This window comes from Malania oleifera, chromosome 11, assembly GCF_029873635.1.
Source record: "Malania oleifera isolate guangnan ecotype guangnan chromosome 11, ASM2987363v1, whole genome shotgun sequence".
Lineage (NCBI taxonomy): Eukaryota > Viridiplantae > Streptophyta > Magnoliopsida > Santalales > Ximeniaceae > Malania > Malania oleifera.
Genome location: NC_080427.1, coordinates 56,063,336 through 56,078,759, shown reverse-complemented (window position 1 = coordinate 56,078,759; position 15,424 = coordinate 56,063,336). Strand labels below are relative to the sequence as shown.

Sequence of the window (15,424 nt, the reverse complement as noted above, 5' to 3'; positions counted from 1 at the left end):
AATTTTAAGAATGTAGGTAATAGCTATTCCTTGTATATTTCTTATTATTTCATTCAACATGTAATAATAAAGGAATAGATATTCTCATGGTAAAATTTGGGAATAGTTATTCCGTGTATGTTCCATGTCATGGAGTCATAGAAAGTTTCACATTGTTATTTACTTTATGGTATCGACATAATTTTTTATATAACTAATTGTAAGTGACCTATTTTAACTAATCTATTCCTGGGAATATACATTCTACTAATCAAACGTAGGGTTGGGAAAGGAGGTTAGAGTGGGTGTTTGGCCTAAAACTTATGAGAGAGAGGGGAAAAAAAGGTAAAAAAAACTGCTGAAAAATGAGTATCTTCAATTAACTATTGTGCGCCCCCGGGGGGCGGCTGGTGTGGATAGGTAAAGCGGGTAAGATTGTTAAAACTTTAGGTTAATGAGTTGGAATGTTAGGGGGGCTAGGAGAATGTAGAAAAAGGGGTTTGGTCTGAGAATTGATGTCTAGATACTCTCTTTATATTTTACTTTTGCAGGAAACAATGTTAGAATGTGTAGCTGGGGGTATTATTAGGGAATCTGGAAAGGCAGGGGCGAAGATGGGGCTATTCAAAGGGGGCATCTGGGGGTATTTTTGGTGGTTTGGGACACTCGAGTGGCTCTCTCCCCTTGTGTGTGTTTGTTGGGGGCGTGGGGAAGGGGGCAGTGATGGTTTAGTTATGGTCCTTCTAGACCTACGTGTAGGTCCTAGTTTCGGGAGGAGTTGGGGGCTGTGTGTGGGTTGTGTTATCTTGGATGGATGATTGGGGTTGGCTTTAGTTTAGTTAGATTTATGTTGGAAAAAATAGGGGTGAGAGTTTCTTTTATAGCATGCAGCTTTTTTATAGCTTCATTGGGGAGTGTGGTTTGACCAACTAGGCTATATGGATCGGAATGTTGGGCAACGAAGAAACATAATATCCAAAAAGTAAAAGTTGTTGCGATGAGAATGCTTAGATGGATGAGTGGTATAATATTGAAAGATAAATTAAGGAATGAACATATTTGAGGTAAGTTAGGTGTAGCTCCTATAGAAAATAAGGGAGGGACGACTCAAATGGTATGGACACTTGCAACGTAGGCCATATAGTGCACTAGAAAGGAAGAGTGAGTGAGTTACTGTGAGGGGTAGTAGAAGGGGAAGGGGTAGGGGTAGACCTAAAATAACTTGGGAGGAGATAGTGAGTAAGGATTTAATATCCATGAATCTGTCAAAAGAAATAGTCCATAATCGCATAAATTGGCGGAAAATGATTCATATAGCTGACCCCACCTAGTGGGACTTAAGGCTTGGTTTTGTTGTTGTTGTTTATTGGGGAGTGGTTTGAGAGAGATTCCGTTTGCATAATGTTTTATTTACTTGGTCAATGGAGGGGAAAGAGCAATCGCTAGTCAGCTGGACATTCTTTTCACTCATTAGTGGGATGCTGAGATTCCTAATCTCACTCAAGAGATGCCAGCTGTTTCAAATCATTTTCCGCTTTGGCTGAAGTCTTTAGAGGTTAGATGGAGCCCTACTCCTTGTTTTGAGAATATATAGATCGTCATTGTTTTTGCAATCTAGTTAATAAGACTTGGAGTAGTTGTGATGTTCTTGGATTGGAGGTTTTTGGTTTATGGAGAAGCTTAAGCGGATTAAAGAGGTGCTAAATGGTGGAACTTAGAGGTGTTTGGAGATAACAAATAAAAAAAGAAAGTATTTTGAGTAATTGAGTTTGCTAGATAGGAAAGAGATAGAGGGAGGGAGGGGCTTTTATGGAGAGGAGGGAGTTAAGAGAGTGAGCTTGAAGAATGAGTTAAGAGTATGTGCTATTGGAGGAGGTTAGGAGTTGGAGGCAAAAAACACTAAGTTCAAATGGGTGACAAATTGGGGATTCTAATTCAAACTTTTTTTCGTAAGGTGGTAAATGAGCAAATGAGGTGTATTGTGTAAATGAAGTGGAATTGAGGACTGGGGAGATGGTTGCTGGTGTTAGGATGGTATTTGAAGAGGGCACCGATTTCTTAAAAAATTGTTTTTTGAGGATTATTTAGAAAAGTCAGTGATTGAGGGGTAGGACTGGAGTCTTATTTCAGAGACAACACGTCTTTGGTTGGAGAGGCCTGAGGAGGTCAGGGTTGTAGTGTTTAGTCTAGAGAGGGATAAGGCTCCTGGTAACATAGCCTTTATTTTCATGAGTTTTACGATGTGGCGAGGGGAGGATGTATAAAAGATCTTTTATAGTTTCATGGTAATGGGAAATTGGGGAAGTGTGTTAATTTTGTCTTTATTGCCTTGGTGCCTAACAAAAGTTGGTCGATTAAGGTAGCGGAGTTTCAACCTATTAATTTGTATCTAGCATGTATACCATCATTGCTAAGTTGCTTGTCAGTACATTGAGGGTTCTCTGTCCTTAGTGATGCTGCTTCTCTTGCTCAAAGTGCTTTCCTGGGAGGGATGCAGATAGGGGAAGCTATTTTGGTTGCTGATGAGGTGGTGGATGATGTTTTCCATAGAAAAAAGAAGGATACTGTGTTTAAATTGGACCTTGAGAAGGCTTATGATAGAGTTAGTTGGGTGTGATTGGTTAGGGTGCTTAGGAGGAAAAGGTTTGGAGTTAGGTGCTGGGATTGGTCAAGCAGGGTGTTTATCTAATGCTTATTCTGAGTGGTTAGCAAAGGGGCACCATGAAGAATGGTTTGATTCAACTAAGGGGATTAGGCAAAGGGATCAAATTTTGCCTTTTTATGTGTCCTTGTGGTGGATGTGCTGAGTAGAATGATACAGGGCGGTAGGTAGGGGTGCTGCGAGAGGTCTTAGCCATGGTAGTCAAAGGCACAAGGAGCACCAAGGTGCGAGGCGAAGGCGCACAATTATTGAAATTGTGTACAATGCCTATTTGGTGGGTAATTGATATAAAAACACATCAATAGTAATATCAGAATTTAAAATGCCAAAATATTCAGTAGTAATTATGACAACCAAGTTCCAAGTGAAACAAATATAGTTCCACATAAGTAATCAGGCTTGCAAGATTTCAAGTTTCAAGTTTCAAATGAAATAAAATTGCCAAGCTGAAGGCCCAAAAGCATCTTCAATATCAAAAGAAAAGAGTACAATAAAATAGCAGCTAAATTCAGTAAAAAAATGTTACATATTAATATATTTCAGAAAAATGTATTGTTTGTATACTGCATTTTCAAACAAATTACAAAACAGCATCAAAATTCAGTAAAAAAATGTTATATATTAATTATGAAGTATAAACTTGCATTAAACTACATAATTAATTACACATCATACAATATTAACTTAGAGGCGTAATGCAACTTAATGTTTTAAGAAGAAGCAGACGGCAGGAGGCAGCAGAACTGAAGAAGAAGAAGAAGAAGACGAACTCACGAAGGGCTCCAACTGGTTCAAAGGCTAGAAGACGAGCTCACGTAGGGCTCCTGCCTGCTGGTTTGAAGGCTCGAAGATGAACTTGTGAAGGGCTCCTGTTGGTGTCGTGCTGCTTTGAAGGTTCAAAGAAGAAGGGTTTCAGCAGGTGTTGTGCTGACTCGAAGAGTTGCAAATGAATCCTGTTGGTTCAAGTTGAACGAGGGCTAGGGTTCGTTCTGGCTCCCTGGTGCATCAGTGCGCCCCTCTGCGCCTTTTAAAGGTCGCCTCGCCTAACTAGTGATGAGGCGCTGGCCTCATTGTCCCTCTGCGCCTTGTGCCTAGGTGCGCCTCAGGTGCGCTTTTGACTACTATGGTCTTAGCGTGAGTAAAGAAGTTGTTGCGTCTGATTTGTAGTTTGCTGATGACCATGTTGATTCTTTTGTGAACATTCTCACTATATTACAGAGTTTTGAGTCTTTTTTCTTAGAATTGATTTGGGTGAGAGTGGTGTTGGGCTGGTTAACCTTATTCAGGAGAGGGTTTTGGAGTTGACTTCCTTAGCTGGGTGTGGTATTTTAGAGTGGCCCATGACTTATTAGGAGTCTCTTTGGGAGAAAAGTCTTGTTTCTTAGCTTTTTGGATAGGGTGCTTAGGAGGAAAGGGTTTGGAGTTGGGTGGAGGAATTGGACAAAAAGGGTGCTTATCTAATGCTTATTTTTCAGTGATTATTAATGGCACCCTGAAGAATGGTTTGGTTCACCAAGGGCGATTAGGCAAGGGATCAATTTTTTTTTTCTTTCCTTTTTTCATTTTGTCCTTGTGGTGGATGTGTTGAGTAGAATGGTAGATACAAGATGGTAGGGGGTTGAGGTCTTACTGTTGTATGGTAGGACGTTATAATGTCTCATTTGTAGTTTTCTGATGATCATTGATTCTTGAGAACATTCTCACTATATTGCAGATTTTTGAGGGTCTTTGGTCTTAGAATTAATTTGGGTGAGAGTAGTGTTGGGCTGGTTAACCTTCTTCAGGAGAGGGTTTTGGAGCTGACTTTCTTAGCTAGTGTGGTATTTTAGAGTGGCCCATGACTTATTTAGGAGTCATTTTGAGAGAAAAGCCTTGTTTTTCTTAGCATTTTTGGATTTGGTGGTAACCAAGGTACCTAAGCGTTGAATGGTTGGAGAGGAACTTTGTTTTCTTTAGGTGATATAATTACTCTAATACATGCTAGCCCTTCTACTATTCCGTTTTTTTTTTTTTTTTTTTAATATTTTTGAGATTCTAGGAAGGGAGGCTTAAAAGCTTCAAAGGTTTATGGGGATTTTCTTTGATCAGTTGTAGGGGAGAGGAGAGACCATTTTGTTTACTGGGAAATGGTCTGTAGGTCGAAGGAAGGAGGGTTGGGTCTTGGTAAATTGGTGTCTAAAAACATGGGCCTTTTGGCGAAATGGTTATTGAGTTTTTCCTTGGAGGTGAATCCCTTTGGCACAAAGTAAGAAGTAAATGTGGATACACGATCATGGATGGGATGCTGATTTGGGCTCAAGAAGTTCCTTACGGAGTCCTTGGATGTCCATTTTGCAAGAGTTTATCCTTCTTTTCTTCCTTCAACAGATTTTCAATTGGGTGTAATCATATTAGGTTTTGGGAAGGTGTGCTTTTCTTTTTGTGGAGGATGGGGGGTGGGGGGAGGCTTTATCATGTTCCTTTACTTGTTTGTATCGCCTTTCTTCTCATCATAATGTTTTGATTTCCCATTATTCTTGAGAGGGATTCCTTTTCTTGGGACTTTCATTTTAGAAGGGATTTAAATGATGGAGAGGCGGGGGGCTTTCTTCTTCACTCTTTGTTCTAGAGGGTTACCAAATATTCATTAGGAGTGATGGTAGGGTTGGTCTTTGGATTCATGTTGGGGCGGGGGGGGGGGGGGGGGGGGGGGGGGGGGATTCGTGTAAGTCTTTCTTTTCTCACCTTATTAAGGTGGATGTGATTTTTCCTCTATCACCCATTGGAGGCTAAAGTGCCTTCTAAGACAAATGTGGTTGTATGGCTGCTGGCACTTATTTAACACCGACAATCAGCTGCAGAGTAGGAAGCCAGCTGCAGAGTAGGAAGCCTTCTAAAGCCTTATCTCTCAATATATCTCTCATGTGTGAGAGCTTTTGAGGATGTCTCATTTTTTTGACATGGCCCTTTCACTTGGAATTTGTGGAGTGCTCTTTTTGGAATTCTTGGTGAAGTTGATTGTTGTTGTAGCACTAGATTTGATTTTTTAAATATAAAAATACTTGTAAAATAATTATAATAATTTCCATATGTGTTGTAATATTTTTTAATTTGTATTCCTTTTGTATTGTTATTATTTTGATTATATATGTGTGTATATTTATTTTTTCTATTGTAATTTGGTTCAATGACAAAAATGAGCATTTGTTTAATCAAGTTTTTCACTTGTGCTTTGCAGTGTTAACCTAATAGGTTGCTGGGTTTTGGTTTTTAGTTTTTGCTTTTGGTTTATAGTTTTTGTTTTCGTACTTCTGGCAGTGGTACCAAACGGCCCCAAATTTACTCAATTATGAACTGGTGGACTGTTGGCTTATAGATTTAACTTACTCTTTTAAGTGGGCTGAGCATGGAGTTCTTGTTATTAAAAATGTGGACATTTAGTTCTATATGATTAAATTTTCTTCTGATAAAACTTCTATTTCATTTCAGATATAATCTTGGTATGCTTTATGTTGCTTTATCAGCATTTCTTCCTTCTGTCATGAGTATGCTTGCCTTTCGATGTGCCACAACAATTTCTGGTTGTTGATTCGTATCTAGTTGTTTTCAATACTGATATCTACTCTAAAGAAAATATTTGGATGTAGTTGACCATAATAACTGAGTTTTGGAAATTTATTTAAGGGAAAGTCAACAACCAAGATACCAATCTGATCGGAACTTTAGTGGTCCATTATTGTATCGTCAAAAGAGAGATACCAATAACCTTTCAGCTGGTATGTCCTTTGGTTTTTTTTAATTATACTTGCAATTTCTCACTTCTCTAATAGCAGATTTATTACTTTATTTTTCATATTACAGTTTTTCTTTCCCATTGACGTGTCTGTTTTTGTAGTGGATGATACATCTGAAGGAGCAGTTGTCCAACGCAAGGGACGTTTTAAAGTCACTTCAGCAGAGCTGAGTCCCAAGGTATTGCATTGATAGCACATTCATATGAGTTTACTCGGTGCAACTCAGCCTTCAATTAACATGTGGGCTGTTCCATTATGCCTCTATTAGGTCTTCAAAAAACTAAACTTCCTATGACATTTAATGTTTTCAACGATGACCTAGGTACCACCATGTCTGGATTATGAGTGTGTATGAGTTACTTCTACCTCTGAGCCTGATTAGTAGTCTTTGGCATAGGTTTTGAATCTCTATAGAAATGACTTCAACAAAATTTCTTAATGCTAAAATTAATTAAGGCGCTGTACATTGAAAACATTTGCATTTTTTGATATTACATGGCTTGGCTCTTTGGGATGTGAAGATTGTTAATTTGGGAAAAATGTGAGACTTCTATCATTGATTGGCAAACAAAAAATTGCTTGCACTATTTTAACTCAGCAATCATTTACTGTATATGGACCTGTGGATAAAGTTCCGCCCTGTCCAGAAATATGGCTCGCACTTTAATTAGTTACATGTCCTATTTGCTCACCAATCATTTGAGTGGTCTGTATGCTGAACGCTTGTTCTTTAGGGATTTTTGAAGTTGATACTGTTTATTTGATGGTTTATGCCTCAGCATGGACCACGTTATTGAAGTTTTCTATGCAGTTTTCCCTGTCATATCTAATACAAGCTTCTGTTATTTACTTGTTTTTGATATGCAGCTTCACTAGTTATAAAGATGGAGCTAGTAATTTATATTTTTAGGCAATGGCTTTGTAACCATTGCCATTATTTTTCTATGTAGGGTTCTTCAAACTGTTCCTTCAACCCAGCTTGTGGAGGTTCAATAACACCAATGACCATGAGTCTTACATCTGCCCCTGTTCTTCCATCATTGCAACACATTTTACAGCAGAACACTGCGCAAAGGGTATCTATTTATATATATTTGCCCCAGGAGATACTGTTTCTGAATGTCTTCTTTAATTAATTTTGGCAGGAAGAAATAATTAAATTAATCAAGATTGTGGAGCAATTCTCGCAAATCTCTGGTAACACTTTGATCTTTTGATCATTCTTTTCTAACATTGGAAGAGAGCTGATTATCAATGTCACGTGCATGAATATTGTTTGATTTGACTTCTTATGCTTGATACACAGGCAATCATGTAGAATTAGCTGAGGCAAGCAGCAATGACCTTTCACAGGTATTGTATCTTTCAGGGGTAGGCCCAGCTACTTGTAAGACATTCTAATATGTCTAGGTATAATCCTACTTGTGGTCGTGAAAAGCTATAATTAGCTTGTATTTGGGGATGAAAATGGCTCTTCTGACATAGTTGCTTCTTGTAACTTCTGTTTATAGATGAAAAGTGGTTGGTTATTCTTGCTGTAATATAGTGGTATATTCAGTTGTAGTCCGTTATTCTACAATCTGTGCTTTATTGTTAAGACAGCAACACCGTGAATTGGACGGAGTCTCTCAAAAGTGAAGTTTGTTAAATTCATTATTTTGGAATTTCTGTAGACCAGGAACTGCAGTATGAGGACTTAGATTTTAGTTATGCATGCTTATTGCCATGTAGGTTGCAATGCAGCTGAAAGCAGGCATCTGATTAATTTTTCTATCAATGAATTTATACTTTTGTGTTGAAGAACAAGCGATGAAAGATCACAAAGGCCCTCAGATTTAGGTTTCTTATTATTATTATTATTATTATATGGGGTCTGCAGTGCTTCCATTTAATTCTCTTATAATGTTTTAAAAGGCTTAATCGAGGCTCGCCTTTAGGCAAGGCATGCCTAAAACACCTTGAGGCTTAATCTAAAATATCAAATCCCAAAAAGGCTAACACATTACATACCGAGGCTTACACATTTGCACAAAAGACAGGCCTTTTGCGCCTTTTTACTTGAGGCTTACGCATTTTGGGTGTGTGATTCTCAAGTAAGATTTGGCTAAAAATATTAACTCCTTGTTTATATTAAGGGAATGTGATAATATGAGTTGATTTCTAGAACTCTTGCCAAAACAATTTAGTTGCATATTAGATCTTGAAAAATAATTTGAACTTTGTAATGTTATAGATACTCTTGTCATGATTTACGTAATGAATTTAAGTTAGCAATTTTTTTTGAATGGCCAACAAGTAGTTTGCAAATTATATTTGATTTTTTTTTTTTACATTGTATTTGTGATTTTATTACTTTTCTCTTTATTTTTAAATTATGTAATTTATTTGCATATTTTTTATCTAAAAATAAAATCTCAAAAGGCTTATGCCCCAACTCCTTAAGGCTTATACCTTGCCTCGTAAGGGTTAGAGCGCCTCGCCTTACGCCTTTGCCTTTTAAAACATTGGTCTCTCATGTAGAGCATGTAGACCTTTCAGATATGTGTCTTCTCAAAATTTTAAAGAATACTTCCATATGTACTATGCTTAGGTTTTATTATGAGTTTAGACACGACTTTTCTTGTGATTTTTAGTATAATAACCCAAACCATTTTCCTGTGGGGTGATGTGTTGGTACAAATCAATGTCTTTGCCAAATGTCAACTCAAATTCACATGAAAACCAGTTTCTTTAGCTCTTTAGAGTTTTAGATTATCGAAAAGCACTTACTTAAAAAGTGCTGAATTTGGTGAGTGCTGAAGTGGATGATTTCTGAAACTCATAAGTACTGTTTGGCTGGAACCACTTATATATATATATATTTTGTTTTAATTTTTATTAACTTTTTCCATTAATTTATCCATTATTGAAGCTAAACATAATTATGATAATTATATGCTAGATTTGATACAAAAGAAGAGGAAAGAGACAAGCTTTTTAGAGCTACAGAACGAGTGCAAAGGTTTAGGTAATGTAAAATGTACAAAAAATGCGATTGATAAAGTCTTGGTTAAAGAAGAAGACGTAAAAGAGACGTGGTGAAGATGCTTTAATAAGTTGTTTAATGAAAACCAAATTGAAAGCTTAAACTTAAAAAGTGACAAATAAGGAAAGAACAAAATTTGAAATTTATTTGCAAAATTAGAGTCACTGAAGTTCAGATGACTTTAAAAAAGATGAAAAATGAGAAATTTATCGGATTGGATGACGTAACTAACATTTGAATTGAAGTTTGGAAATGTCTATTGGATAAAGGGCAGTATATGGTTAAAAATCTATTCAACATTATTATAAAAATCAAGAAAATGCCGGAGGACTGGAGAAAAAGCATATTAATAGTTAATACCTATATACAAAAACAGTAGTGCTATTCAAAATTCTAATAATTATTGTGGGATTTAAATTTATGATTCACACAATGGAACTGCGAAAAAAGGTAATTGAACAAAGAATAATAGTGGAAACAAGGGTAGCAGAGAATCAATTTGGTTTTATGCTTGGGAGATCGACAATAGCAGCTATTCATCTTCTAAGAAGATTAATGGAAAAGTTCAGAAAAAAGGACTTGCATATGGGGGTTTTTTTTTTTTGACCTAGAAAAAGCCTATGCTAGAGTATATGTGGAAGTTTTATGGTGCATTTTAGAAAAGAAAGGAGCATGCAGTAGATATACTGATATAATTAAGGATATGTATGATAGAGTAATGACTAGCGTTAAGGCTAATGGAGGAGAGTCTAGAGAATTTTCAATCATAGTAGGTGTACATCAAGGCTCTACTTTGAGCCTGTATCTGTTTGATTTAGTGGTTGATGAACTCACTAAGAATATCCAAAACAAGATCCCATGGTATATGTTGTTTGCAGGTGATATTGTTTTGATTAATGAAAGTAGGGTTGGAGTAGAAACTAAGAACTATGGAGAACAACTTTAGAGTCTAGAGGTTTTAGAATTAGTAGAAATGAGACAAAATATATGAAATGTAATTTCAGCTATGTAAGGAGGAATATTGAGGATAAAATGTAACTTTGTAATCAAGAAATCAATAGCACTTGTATATTTTGATACCTTAGATCTATTATGCAAGTGGAAGGAGAAATTTAAGAGGATCTAATACATAAGAGTTAAAGTAGGTTAAGTAAAATGAAGGAGTGTGTGGGTCGTGCCATGTGATTGTAGAATACCATTAAAATTGAAAAGAAAGTTCTACAACAACTATAAGACCAGCCATTCTATATGGATCAAACTGTTGGGCAATTAAGAAGCAACCTATCCAAAAAAAAGTAAAGTTTCCAAAATGCGAATGCTGAGATGGATGAGTGGTATAACATTAAAGGGTAAATTAAGGAACGAACATATTCTCAATAAGTTACACAACACCGGTAGAAGATAAGATAAGGGAGGGACGACTTGTTTTGACCAATGTTTTAAAAGGTGAAGGCATAAGGCGAGGCGTTTTACCTTCCGGGAGGCGAGGCGTAAGCTTCAAGGCGTTGAGGCATAAGCATTTTGGGACTGTATTTTTTAAAATTAGTAATAAATAAATAAATTTATATATAGTATAAAAATGAGAAAAAAATTTAGAATAATGGAGAAAAACATAAAAACATAATTCTTAAGTATCATATAGGCCAATTTTAGCTAACAAAGTCAAACAATGCATGTTAAAAATGAACAGGAACAATCAGCAGCTGCAGCAGGAACTTAAAACTGAAAATTGAAATCTGAAACTAGGACCTCAGACTGAGATGTGAAGCAGAGAGGTGGTAGAGGGTCGCTGCAGAGAGACGAGAGGTTTGAAGGAGTCGTTGGAGGCAAATCAAAGATTGGAAGGGATCCTCGACTCGTCGGAGAGAGACAAGAAGCTTGGAGGAATCGTCGGAAGCAGTCGTGGAGTCGTCGAAGAGGGAAGAGAAGCTTGGAGGGATCGTTGGAAGCAGTCGTCGAAGAGGAAGAAGGAGCTGGAGGAATCGTCGGAGCTACGGAAGCTTTGTCGAGTCATCAAAGAGGGAGAAGGAGCTGGAGGAATCGTCTATGGAAGCTTCGTCGAGAGAGGGAGGAAGAAGCTTGGTCGAGGGGGTTTAGATGAGAGGTTCTGTGCTGGTTCCTTTTTTTTAAAATTTATGTTTTAAATCAGGCCATCCATCTAGAAATGCGTACGCCTTCCAAATGGAGGCGTAAAATGCGAGTTATTTCCCCTGAGGTGTATGCATTTGAGGCTCCTTAGGGCGCCTCAAGGAGGCGTACCTTACAAACACCTTTTAAAACACTGGTTTTGACATTTGAAATGTAGGCGAAGTAGTGCACTTGTGAGTGGGCTAGTTATTGTTATTGGTATTAGGTAGGGTAGGGGTAGACCTAAAATAACAGAAAATGGCATAGTGAGGAAGGATCTAATAGCTCTTAAGCTAGTTGAGAAAAATACCCTCAATCATGTGAATTGATGGAAAAACAATCATATAGCTGATCCCACCTAGTGGGACTTAAGGATTCTTCTTGTTGTTTGTTAATTTATCCCATTATTGCTTCTTTGATTTCTATTTCCAAGGTTTATTTTTTAATTCTCCCCTATTTAATTTGATACCTACTTTCTTCTTCTTCTTCTTCTTCTTCTTCTTCCCCCTATTTCCCATTTTCCTTCACAGTTTCCCCATTTACATTACCAGAGGCTTCGGGCCTCTCCAGTTTTCTAATTTTTAGTTTTTCTTTTCTATTTTACGTATCTTCTTCTTCTTCTTCTTCTTCTATTTTCATTCACTGTTTTCCCCATTTACATTCCCAGATTCACAGTTTCTGATTTACATTCTCTGTCAACCTTCCAATCTAAAGAAATGGTCCGTGATCGCATAAATTGACGGAAAATGATTCATATAGCTGACCCCACCTAGTGGGACTTAAGGCTTGATTTTTTTTTTTTGTTGTTGTTGTCAACCTTCCAATCCCTGATTTTGAACAAGAGAGCCATGGATTTGCTGATGGTGAATATGGGGAGAGAAAATCTATAATGAATTTGATAACCCTATAAAGTTGCAACAATGGCACCTTCGTGATGTTGTCAAATTCAGAACTGCAATACTCTTTTATGTGAGAGAAAGAGGAAGGGGGGGGGGGGTCTGCTGGGGTTAACCTGTTTGGTTGGAGCCAGTGTGTTGCCAGCAAGAGAGGGAGATGGCCATCGTACTGCAGCTGTGGAAAAAGTGAACGAGAGAAGGGTATAGAGGGTGGGAGAGCAGAGAAGACTGCTGAGGTTTTATTAATATTACAGGAAATGCACCAGGCATGAACAGTAGCCACTTGTAAGGGTCCAAAATTCATCTCTGGTTGTTTCTCAATATCCACTTTAAAATTGGTTCTTTTTCAGCACTTGCTTCTCAGGAACATGCCAAACAGCACTTTTTTTCTTACAAGTACTTATTTTAAGTGGTAAGTGCTATAAGCACTATTTTTAGGTGCTGCCAAACCATATTAAATCTGTCATTTGCCCTGCCACTATCATCCTCACTTCAATTTTGCCAAGTAGCCTGGAAGAATTATGATGGAAGCAGGGTGGCAAATCCCGATGTTTTTCCCCTTGCAGGCTAAATGTGAAAAATGTGGGGTGAAGTTTATTGTGGAGATGTAATTCTCTTCCTGATTATGCCTTTTTCTTTTTGGATGGTAAGCTGTACATGCATGAAGACAGGATTTTGCAGTTTTTTATTTTTATTTTTTCATTTTTTTTCCCTGAGATTAGGTATAATTATATATCAATTTTGTTGACAGACATTTTTTGTTAAACCTAATCTTACTATTGACGTTGGTTTGCCACTAAATGGATGTGCCTCTTGAACATTGGAAGAATTATGGTTGGAAGTGGATTTGAGCTGTCAGTTTTTGATTGCTCATACAACTCATAATTGTCATGTTTATACTATCACATCTTGATTATTGGGGAAGAATATTCAAATAAGCACATCTTCATATTTGAACCAAAGAACACAATGTCAGAAATATTCATACCCTTTTTAGACAGGATGACTCTGGTTTCTTTTTGAGTTTCTGATGTAGTATTTTTTTTGTTCGTGCCTGGTCAAATTGAACCCCAATTTCATATTTGTTGGATAAATTGTTTTATGATGCAGTAGACCAATGCATACTTGTTTATTTACTTTTGGGTAATATGGAGCATGAGAATGTTTTGAGTATTCAAGTCCCCCACTCTACGCAATTTCTTCTTGGGAACATCAGAGCATATTTGTTTTTGAGAAAAATCTGTCTTCTGAGACTATTTAAGTAATTATTAGTTTTTATCTTTTTTATGAAATGGACTAGTGGAGTAATCCAATGATGTGGAAAACTGCTAGCTGGTCTATTAAATGATCTTAAATCTGTTACAATATGCAGATATCTCCTGCTTCTTTTAGAGAAAGAGAGCTGCATTCTCAGATTATTCATCTGCAGCAGAGGTATAAGATGGAACCTAATAATTACCTATTGCAACCTTATGGATGTTATTTTTTTGACATTCAGCTGAAACTTCGTGTCTATTTTCAGCATTGGGAGTCTTGTTGAGGAATTGCAGAGGCAGAAGATGAGAAATGCCCAGGTGAGTGCACCAATGTTGTTTGAGGTCTTCTATTGTTGTGAGAGATGGAGGCTTGCACTCTTTACCTGTGCCTGAGAATCAATGGCACTTTTGGTAATGTAGTAGACCAGTAATGTTCTCATGCTTGTTGGAATTCTACACGATGACAAACAAAAGTTCATTTTCTCTGAATGCTAGTTTTGGTAGCTATGACCCATTTAGTAGGGTTCGAAATTTGACCAAATTTTGGTGCTCTGTGAATGTCACTGTCATTTGCGCTTCCACTGCCAGCCTGCTCCTTGATAATTATTATTGAAGCCTTGATCAGCAAAGCACACGCTAATCCTATAACAACCTCTGTGAACCATTCTAACAATGGTTGCCTAAAAGAATTTCTGAAATTATTTTGCCTACTTTTTTCTTTTGAGTATTAAAAAGCACTATGCGCTGTATTTTCATATGGCAATGCACTGGCAAGTTTGGCATGGATATCATTCATACCAATTGGCTTGCAAATCAGCATGCTGATATGGGTGTGGTTAAACATGGCTTACTTCGAACAATCTGAGTAGCTTGGTAGGGGTGTCTAATACAAGTTCTGTTACATATAACATGAGAAAATTATTAAAAAGGTGGTTTTTGTTGGGTGACCAGAATTTCTGAAAGCCACAATTGTGACTTACCTGTGGTTTCTATTCTTTTCAGACTAAAGAAATTGGAATAGATTTGAATGCTCTAATTAAATTGCCCAGTGCAGTTGCCTGTTCTTCAATTGATATCTTCGTCATAGCCATATCTAATGCGTGCCTCCTATTTTATTAGCAGTTGGAAAGACAATTGAGTGCTTGTCAACAAGGACGGGAAGATGGAAAAGGAATGTGAGTCATAGCGGTGAAGGCGGCGGCGGCCGCGATATATCTGGCACCTCGTCGCTTATTGATTGACAAGAAACTCACAAGGATCTGAAGGGTATTGTCAGAAATATAGGTGCGTCAAATAATTTTTCAATTGTATTTCTATTGTAACATAGTGGGTGAATATCTTCAAATTTTGTGATACTATTCCTCCTCGAGTTTCACAGTTTATATAGTATTTGTTGTAATTTTAATGATAATATTGTAATTATTTAAAGTACTCTTGCTCTGGGTGCCTCTGTGCGTGCGTGCGTGCGTGCTTCCGCAGCACTTGCCTGCAAATTCGATAAATAGTTCCCAGTGCAGATATAATTTCTAGGGTTTTGTTTGCTGACAAACTTCCTTGTAATTTCAATCCGAAACTTGAGATGCAGTTGCAGCACATTGTTCAGCTACTTGCTGATTTCCGAATTTGAAGGATAATTTGGCTTTTTTGTTTTTGGTGGGAAATTTTACCCTTTGGTCAAGAAGTTTCACGTGAAAGAATTTGTTTTA

General features: G+C 37.2%; 1 protein-coding gene across 12 annotated transcripts in view; it reads left to right on the top strand.

Annotated features, from left to right (window-relative positions):
* The window catches only part of LOC131168488 (serine/threonine-protein kinase BLUS1), a 30,330-nt gene extending 15,184 nt beyond the window's left edge, over positions 1-15,146 (top strand). For 5 of the 12 annotated variants that reach the window (XM_058127951.1, XM_058127947.1, XM_058127948.1 and 2 more), the window contains exons 15-21: positions 6,305-6,396; positions 6,516-6,592; positions 7,365-7,490; positions 7,560-7,611; positions 7,721-7,767; positions 13,835-13,896; positions 13,985-15,146. In XM_058127951.1, the coding sequence (XP_057983934.1) occupies positions 6,305-6,396; positions 6,516-6,592; positions 7,365-7,490; positions 7,560-7,611; positions 7,721-7,767; positions 13,835-13,896; positions 13,985-14,111 (583 nt within the window). In that variant the 3' untranslated portion in view covers positions 14,112-15,146. The remainder of the gene's footprint in view (positions 1-6,304; positions 6,397-6,515; positions 6,593-7,364; positions 7,491-7,559; positions 7,612-7,720; positions 7,768-13,834; positions 13,897-13,984) is intronic. The other 7 variants (XM_058127958.1, XM_058127955.1, XM_058127956.1 and 4 more) reach the window with 2 other exon arrangements.
* The last annotated feature ends 278 nt before the right edge of the window (positions 15,147-15,424 follow it).